A 22,289-nucleotide genomic window follows, 5' to 3' on the forward strand; every position below is an offset into this window, starting at 1 on the left:
CAGATATTCTAGCACTGACCATTATCTTCTTGATAAACAGGTTTTTCAGTGTCCACACTCAGGGTTATCTCCCAGCAGGAGCAGGGGGAAATGCCATGGGTCATTGCTCTGCCAGGGCCTGCCTACACAGGTGAGTGAGGAGGTAGGTATCTCAGGGGAACTGTGATGTGTTGTGCATGTGAGCTGTGAGAGTGGTGAGGGGGGAGTTCAAATGGCCAGCTGAGAGACCCCTGATTGTCTATTCTGGCTCCCGTCCTGGCCCCACCTTCCCTCTGAGGGGAAGTGTAAGTCCATTGTGCAGCTACTCAGGTGGGACAGCCATTTTCTAGTGGTGACCAGGCTTCCCTGATGAGCTGATTTGCACTTACATGTCAAAGTACAAACAAAACTCCACATTGTAGTCACCTGGGAGCATGGCCCCAGCACCCTCTCCTATTTCCACAGTTTGCATGCTGCTTGCATGCAGGCATTCTTCTAGGTGCTGGGGTTAAGTATAAGCAAAACCAAGTCCTTGTCTTCAGGGAGTGTGCATTTTGGTTTGTGGAGAACATCGTAGTTTGTGGAAGAATTATTTATCCTGCCCTGATGTCCTATCATATTGTTGGTCTCTACATTAGAATGTTAAGGGACAGGGGACTTCATTCATTCACCAAGTCCCTGGTACCTCAAGCAGTGCCAGGCACCCAGGAGGCACCTGGCAAACACTGCTGGAATGAATCCCTCGTTCTTTAGTTGTCAGTTCCTGCTTTGTGCACTGCGCCATTAAGGTGCCGCAAGTACTTGTGTGAGAAGGCATTTGCCCTCACAATTTCAGTCCATTCAGAGAGAGATGGATACACACAACTAAGCGTGATACAAGACAAAATGGAATAAAGTGATTAACAGAAGGGAAAATAAAACTCAACTCAGGCTGAGACATATGAGCTGCACAGAAATTTCCTTTGGCTCAATCAATTTTTTCTTTCACAGAGAAACTTTTAATTTCCATTCTTTGTTTCAGATTCTTAGGTCAAGACAAAGCATAAACAATCAACCCCAACAGAAAAATCTTCTGAAGAACAATTACAAGGAGTAACTCAGGAAATTTTCCCAAGAGGCAATCCAGAGGAGTTTGAGTTTCAATCAGCTTGTAGGACTGAGACAGGAGCAGAACGTTGCTGGAAAAAATTCACAATACAGACCAGGATGAAGTTATTTCCCTAAAAGAGAGGTTCAAGGAAAGTGGTCAGCTCCCCCTTGAAAATCATTGTAGCAGACAAATATCAGGAATGTAATAAATTGGAGAAAAGTTTGTCTCTGGGCACAAAGCCTGTTGTACCTCTGAGGGACAGGCCAGGAAAGAGAGCCAGTGGATGGAGGATGGGTGGCTAAGGCTTTCCATGTGAGTCATGTCTGAGTGGACATCAGGCAGTTACCAGTGGGACAAAGCCCCATGGATGTCATGTGTATGGGAAGTCTTTCAGCAAGAACTCACACCTTACTTGGCAGCAGATAATTCATACTACAGAGAAGCCCTGTGTATGTATTGAATATGGGGAAAAAAATCACAACTCAAGCCTTATACAACATGAGAAAATTCACCATGGATGGTGAAACCCTATCTCTACTAAAAACACAAAAATTATTTGCATGTGGTGGTGCATGCTGGTAATCGCGGCTACTCAGGAGGCTGAGGCAGAAGAATTGCTTGAACCAGGGAGGCGGAGGTTGCATTGAGCTGAGATTGCGGCACTGCACTCCAACCTGGACGACAGAGTGAAATTCTGTCTCAAAAAAAAAAAAAAAAAAAAGAGAAAATTCATGGTGGAGAGAAACCCTATGTGTGTAGTGAATGTGGTAAGGGCTTTAGGGAGACATCAAAGCTTGTTAAACATCAGATAATTCATACTGGAGAAAAGCCCTATAGGTGGAATGAATGTGGCAAAGCCTTTAGTGGGAATTCAAACCTTATTAAACACCAACTGATACATACTGGAGAGAAGCCCTATAAATGTATTCAGTGTGGGAAAGCCTTTAATCTGAAAGCAAATCCCATGCAATATCAGAGAATTCATACAGGAGAGAAACTTTTTGAATGTAAAGTGTGGAAAAAGCTTCAGTCAGCCATCACACGTGATTCATAATCAAAGGAAGCATTCTTGAGAGAAGCCCTACAAATGCAATGAGTGTGGAAGGGGCTTCAAACATCACACCTGATTGATCATCAAAGAATACACACTGGAGAGAAAACTTACGTGTGTGTCATGTGGGAGAGGCTTTATTCAGATGTCACACTTGATTCATTGCCACAGAACACATTCTGTAGAGAAGCCACATGCATGTAGTGTATGTGGGAAATGCTTCAGCCAGAGCTCAACCCTTATTAGACATTAGGTTATTCACACTATGGATAGCAAGTATAAGTTAAAGGAATGTGGGCAGGCTTTCAGTGTGAGCTAGCTTCTCAGTCACTGTCTCACAAATTCTACTGGAGAGGAACCCCTCAATTCATACAGGAGGGAAAAGCATCCAAGAATGCAACAAAGGTGGGAAGCCTTTCATTGTAGCTCATTATATAATGTCAGAGTTCCTATTGGAGAGAACCCCTATGGATGTAATGAATGTTGAAAAAGCATTTAGTTGGAACTCATATTATTTACAATGAGATAATTCATAGAGGATATAATGGATGTGAGAGGCTTTGGTATACTGCGGGAAGTAGGTGGAAATGTGGGTTCCTGCTGTTGCCAGCTGCTCCCTTTTGAATAAACTGCCCTAGCAGGTGCTTGCCCCAGGGTGGCCATGCTCTGTAGGGAATCTTGCTTTAGACGGGGATTGTGAGATGGAGACAAAGACAGCCTTATTCCTGGCTGGGAATGCCATTGGAAATGCTAGGGGAGGCCAGTGATCCATGGTGTGGCCTGATCTCAAATATGCAGAAACCAGAAGCAGAGACCAGACCCAGAGAGAGGCAGATAAATGCAACCCCCAAAGTGGATGCACAGGAAAATGGAAAACAGAGTTAGTGTTGGGTCTCCAGAGCTGCCTTTTTATCCTGAACAATAATGAGCAATGACTCAAGGTCTTCGTGAAACCAAACAGAATAGCTGAGGCAGCTTCCTACACCTCTGCACTAAGTTTCTTAAATCTGAAAGCGTGTAGAATGAGGGTCAGCTGCACCAATATGTAGGATCTGTATTTTCATCAGAAGACAATCCATTGTGGCTACTGGCTATACTGAAAACATAAAATTATTTTAACATAATCCTTCAGCAGCTTAGGATAAAATCCTTGACTTTAGAATGAAGTTTTCACTATGAAATGAAATCAAGGCTGGGCACAGTGGCTTATGCTTGTAATCCCAGCACTCTGAGAGACCAAGATGGATCACTTGAGGCCAGGACTTTGAGACTAGCCTGGCAACATGGTGAGACCCCATCTCTACAAATAAATAAAATTAGCCAGGCATGGTGGGAGGATCATTTGAACCCAGGAGGTTGAGGCTGGAGTGAGCCATGATTGCACTACTGTACTCTGGCCTGGGCAACAGAGCGAGCCTCTGTCCCAAAAATATATGTGTTAAAGATTACTTATATCTAGTTCATGCCCCCCAAAGGTAATTTGAATTCAAATAGTGATGCATACAATAAGGTCATTAAAGTAGAAACAGAAAATAAAGGATTATAAAGCCATTGATGGTAAGAGCAATTGATTTTGTGAACTTCAAATCATAGATATAACTGAATAGTTCGTTGTTTATACAAAATAGCTGTTGAAAAGTTTCTGACTGACTGGGTACAGTGGCTTATGCCTATAATCCCAGCACTTTTGGAGGCCAAGGCGGGCGAATCACTCGAGAACAGCCTGGCCAACATGGAGAAACTCTGTTTCTACCAAAAATACAAAAATTAGCCAGGCATGGTGGTGCACGCCTGTAATCCCAGCTACTCCAGTGAGTCAAGAGAATTGGTTGAACCCAGGAGGCAGAGGTTGCAGTGAGCTGAGATCACACCACTGCACTCCAGCCTGGGTGATGGAGTGAAACTCTTGTCTCAAAAAAAAAAAAAAAGTTTCTGGTTAGATTTTTCCTCTAGGCGCAATCTGAGGAGAAAGGAGCAAAGCTTGGAGAGGAACACAGCTATGAAATGCATCCATCTGCCCCTCTTTCATCATCAGGCAATGGCACAACCTGAGCCAGGAATGACCCTCTATCTTCTGAGGCCTGAGGTGCAGAGAAGAGCAACCAGGCCCACATAATCTTCCAGGGTTCCACCCCTAGTCCTGGGTGTAAGAAGCAAGCTGTTGCCTTATATGTGTTAAAAAGAAGAGAGGGGCTGGGTGCAGTGGCTCATGCCTGTAATCCCAACACTTTGGGAGGCTGAGGCAGGAGGATCACTTGAGGCCAGGAGTTCAAGACTAATCTAGACTATGAAGTGAGACCCTGTCTCTACAAAAAAAAAGAAAAATTACAAATTAGTCGAGTGTGGTGGCCTGCACATGTAGTTCCAGATACTTGGGAGGCTAAGGCAGGAGGATTGCTTGAGCCCAGGAGTTTGAGTCTACAGTGAGCCACGACTGCACCACTGAACTCCAGTCTGGGTGATAGAGACGGCCTGGTCTCTAATTAAAAATTTTTTTCAAAAGGGAGGGGAGGGTAGACTCTTGAGTCTTGTCTACAATTCTGTACTCCTCTCAGGGAAAACGGACCTTACATTCATAGAAGGGGAGCCACAGCAGCTATTGTCACCAACAGGTACTTCTGTGCATCACTGATTTGTGTCTGGCTCACTGTCTTCCACTTGTCCTGTTATGCACACCATTGGATGCCAGGTTACACTTGCTAAGGTCGTAAGTGCCACAGGACTTGCAGTGAAGGGAAGGGTTGATTGGGGAAGAGGGGTGAGGAAGGTTTGGATGAAGGGCTAGAACTGGGCCTTGAAGGATTGACAAGATGATGGCAGAAGGAACACAGATGAGCTGGGAAGAGGCTGATTCCCTCGGATGCCGCAGGGTTGGGAGTGTGACTGAGGACCGGGGCAGGACCGGGATCCTGCAGAGCCTGGCCTTGCAGGCTCTGCTGGGGAGTGTGTTCAGTCCTGGAGCCATGGGAGCTGTAGGATATTTTGAACCAGGAGGGTTTCAGAATTTCTCTTCAAGGCCATCTGGGTACGTGGACTGCGAAGCACCTGGCAGCTCCCTGTGCCCACGAAGTTACTGTGCTCCATGTTGTGCATGGCTCTTCTCCTCACCTGTAATCCAGGGGTGTCGTAGGTATGCTGCCCTGTTCCTCAGACCGTAAACTGGCTTCTTGATTACCCTCATGGCTCCTTTTCCTTCACATGAGATTTTATGATTAAAAAAAAAAAAACAACCCCACACAGCTTGTGGCTGAATGCTCTGGTCAAGGACCTGGGCCATAGCGCACTTGTACTGGGGAGATCAGCAGGGAGATTACTGACAGGCAAACTCACCTGCCCAGAGTCTGGACAGTGGCTCTGCAGGCTCTGATACCTGATTCCTCCCTCATACTGAGATGATCCCTACACTCCAGGAAGTGGACATAGAAGACCAGAAAGCCAGGGCACAGATTGAGCCCTGCTAGAGGCTAGATTCTTAACATGTGCCCGAAAGTTGTCAGCAACCCTGGTGTTGCCACTGGGATTGTACCTCTGTTTGTGCACAGGTCTTGAGGGAAGCTGGAGGAACAAAAACCAGAACATGGGGAGTGGACAGTGCCTGGACAGTATCTGTACATTTCTGGCTCTTTGTCTTTCCATTTTCTTTCCTCTAAGGCTTACAGTCCAAGCTGAATGTTAGTTTCCTCTGTGTTTCTCTAATGAATGATTAGGTTTCTGCTCACGAAATTAAAATCTCATTCTATGCCCTTCGGGACAATAAATTTAGAGTTGATGGAAGTTTAGAACGACTCCCAAATTATTCAGTAACACATTTAAAGACAGTCTCTTGTCTGTCCCTACGATGGCCAGCCACATCGAACATGAGAGCCTGGGGGGAGTAAAAAGAGGGTTTTGGAGTGGGACAGATGGATCTGGATCATAGACAATTTGTTCAACCTCAGCTTTCTTACCTGTGAAATGGTGATGTCAATCCTTACCTGGCAAACACAGAGCACTTAGCACCACCTGGCACATAGCAGGTGCTCCATGAATGGCAGCTACTGTTACTGTGTCCGGAATTGGTTCCTTCCAGTTGGTTCGTGGTCTCACTGACTTCAAAAATGGAGCCACCGACCTTCACAGTGAGTGTTACAGCTCTTAAAGATGGCACGGACCCAGAGTGAGTAGCAGCAACATTTATTGTGAAGAGCGAAAGAACAAAGCTTCCACAGCATGGAAGAAGATCCGAGTGGGTTGTCCCTGCTGGCTGGAGGGTGGTCAGCTTTTATTTCCTTATTTGTCCCTGCTCATGTCCTGCCGATTGGTCCATTTTACAGAGTGCTGATTGGTTCATTTTACAAACCTCTAGCTAGCTCTACAGAGCACTGATTGGTGCATTTTACAAACCTCTAGCTAGCTACAGAGTGCTGATTAATGCATTTTACAATCCCCTTGTAAGACAGAAACGTTCTCCAAGTCCCTACTCGATCCAGGAAGTCCAGCTGGCTTCACCTCTCATTACCACCACAGTGGACTTTACTAGGCTAGTGGTCAAAAGCAACTTTATCTTTGTGACCAGGAGATAACTTTTTCCCCAAATGGGTGAAAAGACTAAGGTTCTGATATGTTGCTTCTGGGCTCCTGCTGTGGATATCATCAACCACAGCCACCTGGAAACATTCCCAAGATACCTATTTTTCCTACAGAGAAGTCAAGTTATTTTTCCTACCTTCGGTCCTTTGTTCTCATTCTCCAAGGAACTCAACAGTCCTGAGCAACACTGAGGTCTCAGGGGCCTAGTTCCATGAGGGACTCTGTGGCACCTGGCCCCTGGGTCCCTCCCCTCCCACCCAGGGCCGCCCCAGCGGTCTCCATGCCCAGGGCGCCTCTTCCCTCTTCAACTGCCCCAGGGGCACCAGGGCCGCTTCTCACTCAACACTGTCTCTGGGTGACCTCGCGAGCTCAGTGGCATCACTGACTATCAAGACGCCCCAATTTGCATCTACATCACAGCATCTTCTGCCGGCTTTAGGTCCTGTCTTCACCAGGATGTCCCACAGTCGCTTCACACTAAGAGCCCAACTGGCCCCTTCCTTGCCGGGACCCCGAGCTCCCGTCGGGGACCGCTGAACCACCGAGTGGGCGGTCATCCGCGTGTCCCAGAGCGGACCAAGAGCAGGTGCGCAGACCTCTGCGGACGGCTACTGCCAGTGCGCTCCCACCAGGTTTCTGCCCGGGGTCACCGGCCACAGTGCTCCTTTCGGCCCCGAGGGACGCGCGGACTCGCCCCTGCTGCCCGCCCGGCGTAGCCTCAGCACATCCATGACCGTCGGAGGAGCCCCTAGAAGTGGCAGTGGGCGCAATGGTGGCGGCGTGTGGCGGGGCCACGCCCAGAAGCGCTCGCTCTCCCGGAGCGGTGGGGGAGGGCCGCTGCGCCCCGCACCCGAGTCTGGGCGTCCGCATTGCCGCGTGGTCGGCAAAGCGCGCCCGAGGGGGTGGGTAGGACAAAAGCGTGGGGAGGGGCCACGTCCCCGCTGCCCCAGCCAGGCGTTTCCTTGCCTCGCCTGGTCGTTCCTGTACGGCGGGAACGCGAGGCGCCCACAGGGGATGTCGCTAATGAGTCCGCGGGGCGACGCCGAGAGTGGCTTGAGGGGTCCCCGCAGGAGCCCCCGGCGCGCGCCTCTTCCAGTGCTTTCCACCTCATTTCTGGCCCAGTGCCTCGAGTGGGTAGAGGTCGAGAAATCCTTTGCGTCAAGCATCCCCTAAATGGGTCGGAAAGATCAAAGAGAAACGTTTCTGAGGGAAAACCTGGCGCCATCTCGTCAGCCACGTTTTCAGAGCGTGCGTTTTCCGCGGGGTGGGAGCTGCCGTCTGACCATAGGTTTCTTGTGGCCCTAGATTCTTCAGCGCCTCAAACCTGGGGTTCCGGAAGCTGTAGCCCCCGTTTCAAAATCCGCCGGAAGCGCCTGACCCCCAGAAGTTGCGTTCTGCCCTGACCTGCGGGAGAGCAGGGGCCGCGCGGAGTTTCCGCGGGACTTCCTGCTGTGGAGGTTAAAGCACGGTTTGTCAAAACACCTTAGAACTTGCAATGCCAACCATTCGCGTCAGGGTGGGGTCCCCAGAAGCAGACTCTGAGGTGAGGCTTCCTGTAATCTCGGCTTATTGGGAGGCGCAGGCTGGGCCAGTGAGGACTGGGAAGAGGAGGAGGCCAGCCCGGGTGAGCGTCGTGCAGAGGCCGCGGGGTGACCGGGTCCAGTCCTGCAGGGGAGTCTGGAACACGCTTGGATCGGACCTCAGCGCCGTCCCGTCGGGGTGGAGGGAGCTGGGCCTTTTCTGCCTCAGCGGCTTTAGGACTGTTCCAGGAAGAGGTGAGCAGCAGTGGCCCTCGACCCAGAGAAGCAGGGGCCACAGGGAACTGGGTGCAGGAAGGTGGTGAAGGGCCCAAAGGATGCGTGCATGGCCTCAGGAAGTGCCAGAAGAAAGCCTTAGTCTGAATTTGAGAATTTCTCCAGGTTTAACTTCTTGAGGGGGCGCCAAACTGTTTTCCACAGCAGCTGCCTCATTGTACATTCCCATTCTGCATCTGTTCATCCATACGTGTTCATACATGACAGTTTCTCCACATCCTTATCAACACTTGTTATTGGCCTTTTTTTTTTTAATCATAGCCATAGCTGGTGGGTGTGAAGTGGTGTCGCTTTGTGGTTTTGATTTATATTTCCTTGATAACTAATGATGTTAAGCATCACCTCACATGCTTAATGGCCATTTGTGTATCTTTGAAGAAATATCTATTCAAATCTTTTGCCCATTTAAAAATTACTTGTCTTTTTATTGAGTTGTAAGAGTTGTTTCTCTGTTCTGGATACAAGTTCTTTAGCAGGTAGATGGTTTGCAGATATTTTCACCTACCGTGGGTTGTCTTTTCGGTTGTTTGTTTTCTGAGACAGAGTCTCACTCTGTCGCCCAGGCTGGAGTGCGATGGCGCGCCATCTTCGCTCACTGCAAGCTCCGCCTCCCGGGTTCACTCCATTCTCCTGCCTCAGCCTCCCGAGTAGCTGGGACTACAGACGTGCGCCACCATGCCTGGATGGTTTTCATATTTTTTTTTTTTTTTTTTTTTTGGTGAGACGGAGCCTCGATCTGTCGTCCAGGCTGGAGTGGAATGGTGCGATCTCGGCTCACCACAACCTCTGCCTCCTGGGTTCAAGCAATTCTCCTGCCTCAGCCTCCCAAGTAGCTGGGATTACAGGAACGTGCCACCACACCCAGCTAATTTTTGTATTTTTAGTAGAGACAGGGTTTCACCATGGTGGTAAAGCTGGTGTCAAACTCCTGACCTCGTGATCCGTCCACCTCGGCCTCCCAAAGTGCTGGGATTACAGGCTGAGCCAGTGAGCCCAGCCAGTTTTTGTACTTTTAGTAGAGATGGGGTTTCAGCATGTTGGGCAGGCTGGTCTTGAACTCCTGACCTAAAATGATCCACCCGCCTCAGCCTCCCCAAGTGCTGGGATTACAGGTGTGAGCCACCACGCCTGGCTGTCGTCTTTTCACTTTCTTTTTTTTTTTGAGTCGGAGTCTGGCTCTGTTGCCCAGGCTGGAGTGCAATGGCGTGATCTCGGCTCACTGCAACTTCTGCCTCCTGGGTTCAAGCAAATCTGCCTTGGCCTCCTGAGTAGCAGGGATTATAGGTGCCTGCCACCACACCTGGCTAATTTTTGTATTTTTAGTAGAGACAAGGTTTCACCATATTGGCCAGGCTGGCCTCGAACTCCTGACCTGGTGATCCGCCCGCCTTGGCCTCCCAAAGTGCTGGGATTACAGGCGTGAGCCACCATGCCCAGCTCACTTTCTTGATGGTATCACTTGCAGAACAAAAGTTCTTAATTTTGATGAGGTCAATATTTCTCTTTTTATTTTGTCATTTGTGCTTTTGGTATCTCTTTCAAATAACCTGCTTTTGGTTTTCTTCATTGACTTTATTCTTTCCTTTTTAAAAATTTTCGTTTTCCCATTACTACTTCTTTCCTTAGGTTTACTCTAATATTCTTTGTCTAACTTCTTAAGTTGAACATTTAACTTCTTAGTATATTAATTTTTTTTTTTTTTTTTAAGAGGCAGGGTCTTGCTTAGTCGCCCAGGCAGGAGTGCAGTGGTGCCATCATAGCTCACTACAGCCTCAGACTTCTGGGCTCAAGTAATCCTCTCACCTCAGGCTCCAAGTAGCTGGGACCATAAGCTCAAGCCACCATGACTGGCTGAGTTTTGTGTTTTTTGTAGGGACAGAGTCTCACTATGTTGCCGAGACTGGTCTCAAACTCCTGGCTTCAAGCAATCCTCCTGCCTCAGCTTCCCAAAGTGCTGGGATTGTAAGCTACTATGCCCAGCCTAATTTTTGATTTATAATTATGAAAGTACAATAGATTTGACAAAAGTTTATAAATTAATGAAGACTGGACTTAGACTGATTTTTTTTAAGCTCTAAGTTAATAGAAGTTGAAGGACAGTATTTTTAGTAGTGACGGGGTTTTGCCACGTTGGCCAGGCTGGTCTCGAACTCCTGACCTCAGGTGATCCGCCTACCTCAGCCTCCCAAAGTGCTGAGTTTACAGGCATGAGCCACCATGCCCGGCCTTAAGCATTCTTAAAGTTTTTATTTAATTTTGAACCTGACAAAAGAAGTATATATTTATCATGCACATGTTTTGAAATATGTATACATTGTGAAATGGCTAAATTGAGCTAATTAGCATATGCATACCTCACATACTTTTTTTATGGTGAGAAAAAAGCTACTCAAGGCAGTTTTGAAGAGTACAATACATTGTTATTAACAATAGTCACCATGTTGTACAGTAGATTTCTTGAACTTATTCTTCCTATTTACTTCCTCCAAAGGACACAAAGGAAATTTGGTATCCTTTGATCAACATCTCCCTGAGCTTTTTTTTTTTTTTGAGAGTCTCGCTCTGTCGCCCAGCTGGAGTGCAGTGCCACGATCTCTGCTCACTGCAAGCTCCGCCTCCTGGGTTCACGCCATTCTCCTGCCTCAGCCTCCCCCGAGTAGCTGGGACTACAGGTGCCCGCCACCACGCCCAGCTAACTTTTTGTATTTTTAGTAGAGACAGGGTTTCACCATGTTAGCCAGGATGGTCTCGATCTCCTGACCTCGTGATCCACCCGCCTCAGCCTCCCAAAGTGCTGGGATTACAGGCGTGAGCCACCATGCCTGGCCTCCCTGAGCTTTTTATTTTGAAATAACTTCAAACTTAAAGAAGAGTTGCAATAATGCAGAGAACCTCCAAATAACCTTAACTCAGACTCACCAGTTCTTAACTGTTGCTATATTATTTCTCTTTCACTTTTTTCTGAACCATTTAGAAGTAGGCTTAAAAGAGTCATTTGGTCTATAATTTCCTACCTATGTTCCATATCTTCCTGTATTTCTTCCTGTTTCTTTTTGGGGGTGCAGAATATAGGACGAGACTTTTTTTCTTCATTTTAAAATATGATTCTAGATGTTTTTAGTATCTCCAGATGCTTGCTTGAGGATATTTACTTCTGTTGTGTTAGTTTTCTTCTGCTCCTTTGACTTCTAGTCACCTTGGGCTCCCAGGACTCCAGCTCCATCTCCATCTCCTAAACTTGTAGAGACTGCCAGCATCTCCTTATGCACAGGTGGATTTTTCTCCTAGTCTGTCTTTATACAGGGGGTTCAACCCTTTGGGGTTCCAGCTTTAGACAGGGGCCCAGGTTCCAACCATCACCCTCAAGCCACCAGGTCTCAGTGTCTTCATGGGGGCTGTAAACGGGACCCAGAGCTGTCCTAGCATCAGTTTCCAGGTGGGAAGCTCTGACTTTCATTTCAGTCTTCATTTTTAGCCCCTGAGGTGTTCCCTCGCTCTCTTGGTGCTTAACCATGAATTTTCCTACTAACATCCTCAGTCCCAGGGTCCACAGCAAGTACATGTCAAAATAGCTGTTAGAGCCACACACGAGCCCTCCCATGCCCCAGTGCTTCCTTCCATTCTATGTAAATGTGACACCTGTGGGCCTCTTAAGGGAGGCATCATTGTGGGACCCTTCCAGTAGATTAGAAGGAGAAAACAATTTTAATGTACCCAATGTGCTCATGGACAGAGCAGAAGCAGAACACAAGGTTCACATTTACACAAAGCACATTCTTGGCACTGTTTCCTTTCTCTGCCTCCTTCACCTCTCTTCCTTCCTTCCCAAGTACATCCTAAGCACCTGTTCTGTATCATGTGCTGGAGATAAAAAGGTGCATAAGACAACATCTCTGACAGCAGAGAGTTCTCCGTAGAATGTAGGGTAACGAGGTAGAAAGTAAAATGTAAGTTGAAATGGTGGGGATATGAATGTTCTGCTGTGGGATACAAGAATAAGAGAGTTATTTTTTAGACGTGGGGGAGGTGTTTTTTTCCCCCATTTTAGAGCTGGAGAAAAAGAGACCCAAGAAGATTCAATGTTTTCCCTGAGGTCAGAGTGAATCCATTTCAGAGGGAGATAGGACCCTTCAGGCGAGCCTGTGCTATCCACTCCCTCTTTTATGTGGACCATTCCACACGGACCACACTAAGGCTGGCAATTCCCACACTTGGAAGAGGTTCTGTGATAAGAATTTTAATAATAAAGTGGGGGAGACAGAACCTGAGCAGGGGAATAAGCGCAGCAAATCACAGAATGGATGTTAAACCAAATGTAGCGGTGACCCCAAATTCCCTAAGAAAACAGTAGGGCCAGGCGCCGCGGCTCACGCCTGTAAGACCTGCACTTTGGAAGGCCAAGGTGGGTGGATCGCTTGACCCCAATAGTTCAAGACCAGCCTGGGCAACATGGTGTGACACCATCTTTACAAAAAATTAAAAAATTATCTGGGTATGGTGGTGTGTGCCTGTAGTCCCAGCTACTTGGGAGCTGAGGTCGGAGGGTTGCTTGAGCCCAGGAAGTCAAGGCTGCAGTGACCTGTGATCGCTTCACTGCACTCCAGCCTGGGTGATAGAGTGAGACACTGTCTCAAAAGAAAAAAAGAAAACAAAGATGGAATGAGAGATTAACTAAGGAAGGCTCCTTGAAGGGGGGAAATATTTCAGTTAGACCTGGAGGGAATGAAGAGTAGATTTGAGAGATTCTTGGCCAGGCATGGTGGTTCACGCCTGTAATCCCAGCACTTTGGGAGGCCGAGGCGGGCGGATCACGAGGTCAGGAGATCGAGACCATCCTGGCTAACACAGTGAAACCCCGTCTCTACTAAAAAATACAAAAAATTAGCTGGGTGTGGTGGTGGGCACCTGTAGTCCCAGCTACTTGGGAGGCTGAGGCAGGAGAATGGTGTGAACCCAGGAGGTGGAGCTTGCAGTGAGCAGAGATCGCGCCACCACACTCCAGCCTGGGTGACAGAATGAGACTCCATCTCAAAAAAAAAAAAAAGAAAGAAAGAAAAGATTCTTGCAGGTAGAGTCTCAGAATTGAAAATTAGAGGCCGGGCGTGGTGGCTCACACCTGTAATCCTAGCACTTTGGGAGGCTGAGGAGGGCAGATTATGGGGTCAGGAGTTTGAGACCATCCTGGCCAACATGGTGAAACCCCATCTCTAAGAAAATTACAAAAATTAGCTGGGCGTGGTGGCACATACCTGTAGTCCCAGCTACTCGGGAGGCTGAGGCAGAATTGCTTGAATCTGGGAGGCGGAGGTTGCAGTGAGTTGAGATTGTGCCACTGCACTCCAGCCTGGGTGACAGCACAAGACTTTGTTTCAAAAAAAGAGGAGAAAAAAAAAAAGAATTGAATATCAGAATTTCAGAGGTGATCACACTCTGAGAAACTACTACAGTGTTATTCAAACTTCCCAATGAAACTCTTTAAATAGAGGCTTACTGATCAAACCATGGTCAGTAGAAGAATGCAAATTAAAACCATGGATACCACTACATCTCCACTAAAATAGCTAGAATATTAAAAAATGGACAATACTGCTGGGCACATTGGCTTACGCCTGTAATCCCAGTGCTTTGGGAGGCTGAGGTGGGCGGATCACCTGAGGTTGGGAGTTCGAGACTAGCCTGACCAACATAGAGAAACCCCGTCTCTACTAAAAATACAAAATTAGTCGGGCGTGGGGGTGCATGCCTGTAATCCCAGCTACTCAGGAGGCTGAGGCAGGAGGATCGTTTGAATTGAACCCGGGAGGCGGAGGTTATGGTGAGCCGAGATTGTGCCATTGCACTCCAGCCTGGGCAACAAGAGCAAAACTCCGTCTCAAAAACAAAACAAAACAAAACAAAAAAAAAACGACAATACCAAGATCTGGTGAGGATTCAAAGCAACTAAACTCACACATCATCAGTGGGGATGTACAACTGACTTTGTAAAACAGTTTGGCAGTTTCTTAAAATGTTAAACATAAGCTTAGCATGTGACCCAGCAATCCCACAGGAGTGGGATTGCCCAAGATAACTGAAAAGTTTCAGTTACCCAAGAGAACTGAAAAGTTAGATTCACAAAACAGTCTGTAGTTGATACACAGTGATGGCAGCTTTAATCATAGTTGCCCATACTGAAAATGCCCAAATACCCTTCCATGGGTGAACGGATAAACAAATGGCTCCATCCATACAATGGAATGCTACTTGGTGTAAAAAAGCACTCTACATAGGCAATATGGATGACTCCAATGCATCATGTTCAGTAAAAGAAGCCACATGCAAACAGCTGCACACTAATTCTGGAAATGGTGAGGCGATGGATAGAGGATAGAAAACAAACCAGTGGTTTCCACAGACAGGGGTCGAGGAGGGGTTGACCACAAGAGTGCACAAAGGAATTCTGGGTGGTGATGAAGATGTTCAATGTCTGGAATGTGGTGGTGGCACAATTGTATGTTTTTGTCAAAGCCCAAAGAACTATACACTAAAAAGAGTAAATTTTATTGTTTATAAATTATGCTTCAATAAACCTGCCTTTAAAAAATTTTTTATCAGTAATTACAAAAGTGGAGATATTTGGTAGGCCCCTGCTTTCTTGGCCCCTAAGGTCCCTCTCTCTGTTAAACTGTAGAGCTCCTTAGAACCAAAACCAAACCAACTTTCATTTTAATGAAAATGAAATGCAAAAACTGGGGCTCCAAGCAAGGAAGAAACGTCTACCTGCAGTTCCTCTGGGGGTTGGTGGGAGAGGTGGTGGAGAGAGTAAGGCTAAGCCCCTCAAGCAGGCCCAAGTTCTCTGTACCACACTTGGAGGCAGGTGTATGGGAGTGAAAGTGGATGTTCTCAGCCACAAGCCTGGGCCTGGATAGGAAACGAAGGATAAGACTGGAAGGATGTCAGGTCGGGTAGACCCAGAGCACCAGCTGGGCTCACTTTTCACACCCTCCATCCATTTGTCATGAGTATCCGGATACAGCACCACACGGTTCAACTCCTGAGCACAGCAGTGACCTTTACACAGACAGCCTGATTTCCCAGAATGAATTCTCTTGTGTTTACTTCCAGATTTAATGACTTTGACTTTAGTAGTCATCTGAACTATTTATTTTACTTTGCCAGTAATATTTAGACCTTATTTACCTTTCATTATGCCATCTTATCTTCCAATGTAAAGTGAACAGTTGCTAAATTGTCTTCTGCATTTATCACATTAAAAATGTCTTTCTGGGAAAATCTTCTTGATATGAATAAAGTATCTTTTAGATCCATCATTTAAAGCAGGTTTCTCTCCAACATGAGTCTGCTGAGGTGTTGTGAGCTGTGAACTCTGGCTGAAGGGTTTCCCACACACACTGCAATGACGTGGTTTCCGACCAGTGTGAGTTACCTGATGTTGAACAAGGGTTGAATTTCCACTGAAGGCGTTTCCACATTCTTGACATTTATAGGGCTTTTCCCCAGCATGCACTATCTGATCTTCAGTGGGTTGTGAGGTGGGACTGAAAGCTTTTCCATATTCATTACATCCAAAGGATTTCTCACCAGTGTGAATTGTCCAGCGCAGAATGAGATTTGCACCATGGTTAAAGTCTCCGCTGTGCTTCTCTCCAGTGGGAATCTGTCTATCTGCTGTGAGGCTGGAGCCATGAACAAAGGCTGGACCACGTTTTCCGCACTTACGAGTCTCTCCACTGTGAATTTTCTGATGCTGAATGAGGGTTGACCTCCGGCTGAAGGCCTTCCCACAGTCACCACATTCATAGGGCTTCTCTCCAGTGTGAACTCGCTGATGTAGGGTGAGTTGGGAGCTCTGGCTGAAAGCTTTCCCACATTCAACGCATTGGTAGGGCTTCTCCCCAGTGTGAACTCTTCGATGCTGAACAAGAGTGGAACTCCGACGAAAGGCTTTGCCACACTCATTACAAACATAGGGTTTTTCTCCTGTGTGAATCCTTACATGTTCAGTAAGATGAGAGTTAAAACCAAAGGCTCTACCGCATTCATTACATACATAGGGTTTCTCTCCGGTATGAACCCGATGATGGAGGAAAAGGCTTGAGCTCTGACTGAAGGCCTTCCCACACTGATTGCATTTATGAGGCTTCTCTCCAGTGTGAATTCTCTCATGCTGAATAAGGCTGGAACTTCGACTGAAGGCCTTCCCACAGTGACTGCATTCATGCGGCTTCTCTCCAGTGTGAATTCTCTGATGCTGAGTTAACTGGGGGCTCTGGCTAAAGCCTCTTCCACATTCATTACACTTGTAGGGCTTCTCTCCTGTGTGAATTATCCGATGTTGAATAAGAGTTGAGCTTCGACTGAAAGCCTTCCCACACTCACCACAGCCAAAGGGTTTTTCTCCAGTGTGAATTCTCCGATGAAGACGGAGGTGAGAATTGAGTCCAAAAGTTTTCCCACATTCATCACATTTAAATGGTTTATTTCCAGTGTGAATGTGATGGTGCAGAACAAGATTTGAGCTGTGAGTAAAGGCTCGCCCACACCGGCCACATTCGTACGGCTTCTCCCCAGTGTGACTTCTCTGGTGTCTACTTAGGTCTGAATTATATTTGAAGGTTTTGCTGCATATATCACATTTAAAGACCCTCTCTCCTGTTTTATTTCTTTGAAGTCTAACAACATTTCGGTTCAGATTCAAGTTTCTATCAAATGCACTACACTCTTGGGTTCTTTCTCCCAAAGATCTTTCCCTACCCACGGTAGCTTCTGTTAAAACTCTCTTGTGAATACTGGGTTTGTTCAAACTCTGCCCGGCAGAATTTCCCAGGTGCTCTTCGAGTTTGCCCTCACGGCCCCACGCTTCCCGAAACTCAGCTGCCTGTGCATTATCCGTTAAGAGTCTTCTTGATACAAATTCTGGGTTTTTTACTTCTTCGGAAAATTTTTGGTTTAAAATAGATAGTTCCTTCTTGGTCCCAACCTCGGAATCTGTTAAAGAAAATTATAAATGAATTACTAGAGAAAAACATCCATCAGGGATAATGTCCATAATGTGGTAGAAGCTCCTATAAACCATCATGCAGAAGGCAGATGCTCTAATAGGAAAAGATGTGAAAGGCAGAATTCAAAAGTAAAGATGGGATGGCCAATCAACAGGATAAAAATATTCAAGTTCATTAGTTATCAAAGTAGTCAAATCAAAACAAATTATGATTTTTCACCTATCAAATTGGCAAATTATTCAACAAATATTTAGAAGGCCAGGCATGTTCTAGTTAAGGAATATACAGGAAGATATAGTCTCCGATCTCATGACGCTTATGTTCTACTCAATTAGATAGCAAGTAAGTTCTTAAAAATAATGATACACCATGTGACAGAAACTGTATATGTGTTATTGGCCCCAACCTAGTCTACATGGTCAGAGAAAATGCCAGGAGTGAGGTTCAAGCTGAAACCCGACAAAAGAAGTAAGTTAGCAGTGACAGACAGGAAGGCCTCGGCCTGGTTGTGATGCACAAAAATATCTATCGAGTTCCTGATTTAAAGAATCTGGGCCAGGGCCAGACGCGGTGGCTCACGCCTGTAATCCCAGCACTTTGGGAGGCCGAGGCGGGCAGATAACAAGGTCAGGAGATCAAGACCATCCTGGGTAACACGGTGAAACCCCGTCTTTACTAAAAATACAAAAAAATTAGCTGGTCGAGGTGGCGGGCACCTGTAGTCCCAGCTACTCGGGAGGCTGAGGCAGGAGAATGACCTGAACCCGGGAGACGGAGCGAACCCTGGAGGCAGAGCTTGCAGTGAGCTGAGATTGTGCCACTGCACTCCAGCCCGGACAACAGAGCAAGACTCCGTCTCAAAAAAAAAAAAAAAAAAAAAAGAAAGCAACAATCATGCTGTGTACTGTTGGTGGGACTGTAAATAAATGACTTTTTTTTGAGATAGTGTCTTGCTCTGTTGCCCAGGCTGGAGTGCCACAGTGCAACCACAGTTCACAGCAGCCTTGACCTCCCAGGCTCAAGCGATCTTCCTGCCTCAGCCTCCCAAGTAGCTGGGACTACAGGTGCAGGCCACTGTGCCTAGCCAAAATATAACTTTTTAAAAAAGTTGACAATATGTAGCCAAAAAATTGATATATCACACACCCTTTGTCCCCCAAACTACTCTCCTAGGACTTATCCTAAGTGGACTGCCATATGTATGTGGAAATGAGTACAATGATGCCCGCTGCATTTTGTAATTGGGGGGAAACAAGGAAGAATCCAAATGTCCAAAAACGGGGCTGTTTAAACCCAGTAAAGACTATTCACATAATGGAATACAATTCTACCATTATTATAATAGAAAGATATATAATTAAATGAAAAGCTCATATTACAAAGTGAAGAATCAGATTCTAAAATTATATGCACAGCATAAACCAACTTTTATTGAACATATATATGTAAGATAGTTGCTATTTCTTCCTTAACTGTTTAGTACAAGTTGGTGAAGCCATCTGGGCTTGGCATTTTTTCTGAGGAAGGGTTTTAAATTATGAGTCAATTTATCTAGCACTTAAATAATTATGTATCCACCACCACCTTTTTTCTTTCTTTCTTGTTTTTTTTTTTTGAGACAGAGTTTCACTCTTGTTGCCCAGACTGGAGTGCAATAGCACGATCTCGGCTCACCACAACCTCCGCCTCCTGGGTTCAAGCGATTCTCCTGCCTCCAAGCGATTCTCCTGCCTCCAAGCGATTCTCCTGCCTCAGCCTCCCAAGTAGCTGGGATTACAGATGCTCACCACCACGCTTGGCTAATTTTTTGTAATTTTAATAGAGACGGGGTTTCACCATGTTGCCTAGGCTGGTTGCAAACTCCTGAGCTCAGGCAATCTGCCCGCCTCGGCCTCCCAAAGTGCTGGGATTACAGGTGTGAGCCATCGCACCCAGCCTCTTTTTTTAAAAGACAGGGGCTTGCTCTGTTGCCAGGGTGGAGTACAGGGTTGTGATCACAGCTCACTGCAGCCTTGAACTCTTGGGATCAAGTGCTCCTCCCACTTCAGGCTCCCGAGTAGCTGGGACTACAGGTGTGCACCACCTGTAGTCTGGCTAATTGCTTATTTTTTTGTAGAGACAGGGTCTCACTGTGTTGCAAGGCTTGTCTCCAACTCTTGACCTCAAGCAATCCTCCTGCTTCAGCCTCCCAAAGTGCTGGGATTACAGGTGTGAGCCACTGTACTCAGCTCAATATATCTTTTTATGATAGTCTGAAATATCTAGGTGGTGCCTTTTTATGATAGTCTGAAATATCTAGGTGGTGCCTCCTTTTTCATTTTGGTTATTTGTTCATTCTGTTTTATTCTTCATCAGTTACATCCAGAAAACAGAAAGAGATGCTACATGCTCCAACAGTGTATGTGAGGTTAATTCATCTTTGATACCAAAATTTGACAACAGTATGAGAAAACAATATTGAAGGCTGATCTCATTCACAATGATGGATGTAAAACCCCTAAACAAAATTTTCAGAAGCCAAATCCTGTCATATATGTAACAAGGATAACACATCATCAACAAGTGGGTTTATTTCAAGAATGCGAAGTTAGGCTGGGCGTGGTGGCTCACACCTGTAATCCCAGCACTTTGTGAGGCCCAGGAGGGCAGATCACTTGAGGCCAGGAGTTTGAGACCAACTTGGCCAACATGGTGAAACCCCATTTCTACCAAAAATACAAAAATTAGCTGGGCGTGATGATCCTCACCTGTAGTCCTATCTACTCGGGAGTCTGAGACAGGAGAATCGCCTGAACCCAGGAGGCAGAGGTTGCAGTGAGCTAAGATCGTGCCACTGCACTCCAGCCTGGGCGACAGCAAGACTCTGTCTCAAAAAAAAGAAAAAGAATGCAAAGTTAGTATAGTATTAGAAAATCAGGCCAGGCACAGTGGCTCACATCTGTTATCCCAGCACTTTGGGAGGCAGAGGTGGGCAGATCACTTGAGGTCAGGAGTTCAAGACCAGCCTGGCCAACATGGCAAAACCCCATCTCTACTAAAAAATATGTAAAAATTAGCCAGGTATGGTGGCGCATACCTATAGTCGCAGCTACTCAGGAGGCTGAGGCAGGAGAATTGCTTGAACTAGGAGGCGGAGGTTGCAGTGAGCCAAGATTGTGCCACTGTACTCCAGCCTGGGCGACAGAGTGAGACTCTGTCTCAAAATAATAATAATAAAAATAAAGACTATTAGAAAACTTAGCCAGGCATGGGCCGGGCGCGGTGGCTCACGCCTGTAATCCCAGCACTTTGGGAGGCCAAGGAGGGCGGATCACGAGGTCAGGAGATCGAGACCATCCTGGCTAACAAGGTGAAACACTGTCTCTAATAAAAATACAAAAAATTAGCCAGGCACAGTGGCGGGTGCCTGTAGTCCCAGCTACTCGGGAGGCTGAGGCAGGAGAATGGTGTGAACCCGGGAGGTGGAGCTTGTAGTGAGCCGAGATTGTGCCACTGCACTCCAGCCTGGGCCACAGACCAAGATTCCGTCTCCAAAAAAGAAAAAAAAAAAGAAAACTGAGCCGGGCATGGTGGTGCACACCTGCAGTCCCACCTACTCAGGAGGCTGAGGTGGGAGGATCACTTTAGCCCAGGAGTTTGACATTACAGTGAGCTATGATGGTGCCACTGCACTCCAGTATGGGCAAAAGAGTGAGGCTCTGTCTCTGAAAAAAATTTTTTTTTAGTGAAAGAACCCAAACATGAAAGACTGTATGCTGCAAAATTTCATTTATAAAAAGTTCAAAACCAAGCAAAACTCAGTGATTATCCCTGGGGCAGTAGTGCCTGGCAAGGACACCACTAGGCTTCTGTAGAGCTGATAATGTTTTGTTTCCTAATCTGTGCTGGTTCCATGGCTGGGTCCGATTTGTGAACATTCAATAAACAATACAATTTGTGTACATAGTCCCTAACAAGAGAGGCAGCCTGTCCTTTGAAGCTTTGAAGCCAGGCACTGCCTTCTCTCTAGCTACGGAAGTCCTACATGGCATCTTCTTGCAATAGAAGGCTGTTTTGTCTACACTGAAAATCTATTATTCAGTGTAGCCACCTTCGTCAATCATCTTAGCTACGTCTTCTGGACAACTTGCCGCAGCTTCTCCATCAGCAGTGGCTGCTTCACCTTGTGCTTTTGTTATGGAGACTGCTTCTTTCCTTAACCCTCATGAACCAACCTCTGCTAGCTTCAAGGTTTTCTTCTGCAGCTTCCTTACCCCTCTCAGCTTTCACATAATTGAAGAGAGTTCAGGCCTTGCTCTAGAGATGAAGCTTTGGCTTAAGGGAATGTGTCTGGTTTGATCTTCTATCCAGACAGTTTGAGGGGGACTGAAACTGTCTCCATGTCAGCAATAAGGCTGCTGTACCTTCTTGTCATTCATATGTTCACTAGAATAGCACTCTCAATTTCCTTCAAGAACTTTTCTTTTTACTGTTATTTTCTTTTTGAGATAGCGTCTCACTCTGTCACCCAGGCTGGAGTGCAGTGGTGTGATCATAGCTCACTGCAGCCTCAAACTCCTGGGCTCAAGCGATCCTCCTGTCTCAGCCTCCTGAGAAGCTGGGACTACAGGCTTGATCCACCACGCCTGAAGAAGTTTTGCTTTGCATTCACAACTTAGCTAACAGATGCAAAAGGCATGGCTTTGGCTTGTCTCAACTTTCACCTTTGGCCTGTCTCAGTTTTCACCACACCTTCCTTACTAAGCTTGGTCATTTCTAACATTTGCAATAAAGCGAGAGGCATG

At 46.5% G+C, this 22,289-nt stretch overlaps 1 protein-coding gene across 5 annotated transcripts in view; it reads right to left on the reverse strand.

The window, feature by feature from the left end:
* Positions 1-964: 964 nt before the first annotated feature.
* The window catches only part of ZNF251 (zinc finger protein 251), a 49,091-nt gene continuing 27,766 nt past the window's right edge, over positions 965-22,289 (reverse strand). For 2 of the 5 annotated variants that reach the window (XR_008509363.2, XR_008509362.2), the window contains 3 exons: positions 15,683-17,491; positions 13,753-13,865; positions 965-1,199 (listed from right to left, as the gene is read on the reverse strand). Coding sequence is in view for 2 of the 5 variants with exons in the window: in XM_002819572.5 (XP_002819618.2) it covers positions 15,753-17,491 (1,739 nt within the window). In the remaining 3 variants the exon portion in view is untranslated. Of the gene's footprint in view, positions 1,200-13,752; positions 13,866-15,022; positions 17,492-22,289 lie in introns of those variants that run through there. The other 3 variants (XM_002819572.5, XM_024251463.3, XR_008509364.2) reach the window with 2 other exon arrangements.

The sequence above is a fragment of the Pongo abelii genome, chromosome 7, assembly GCF_028885655.2.
Source record: "Pongo abelii isolate AG06213 chromosome 7, NHGRI_mPonAbe1-v2.0_pri, whole genome shotgun sequence".
Taxonomy (NCBI): domain Eukaryota; kingdom Metazoa; phylum Chordata; class Mammalia; order Primates; family Hominidae; genus Pongo; species Pongo abelii.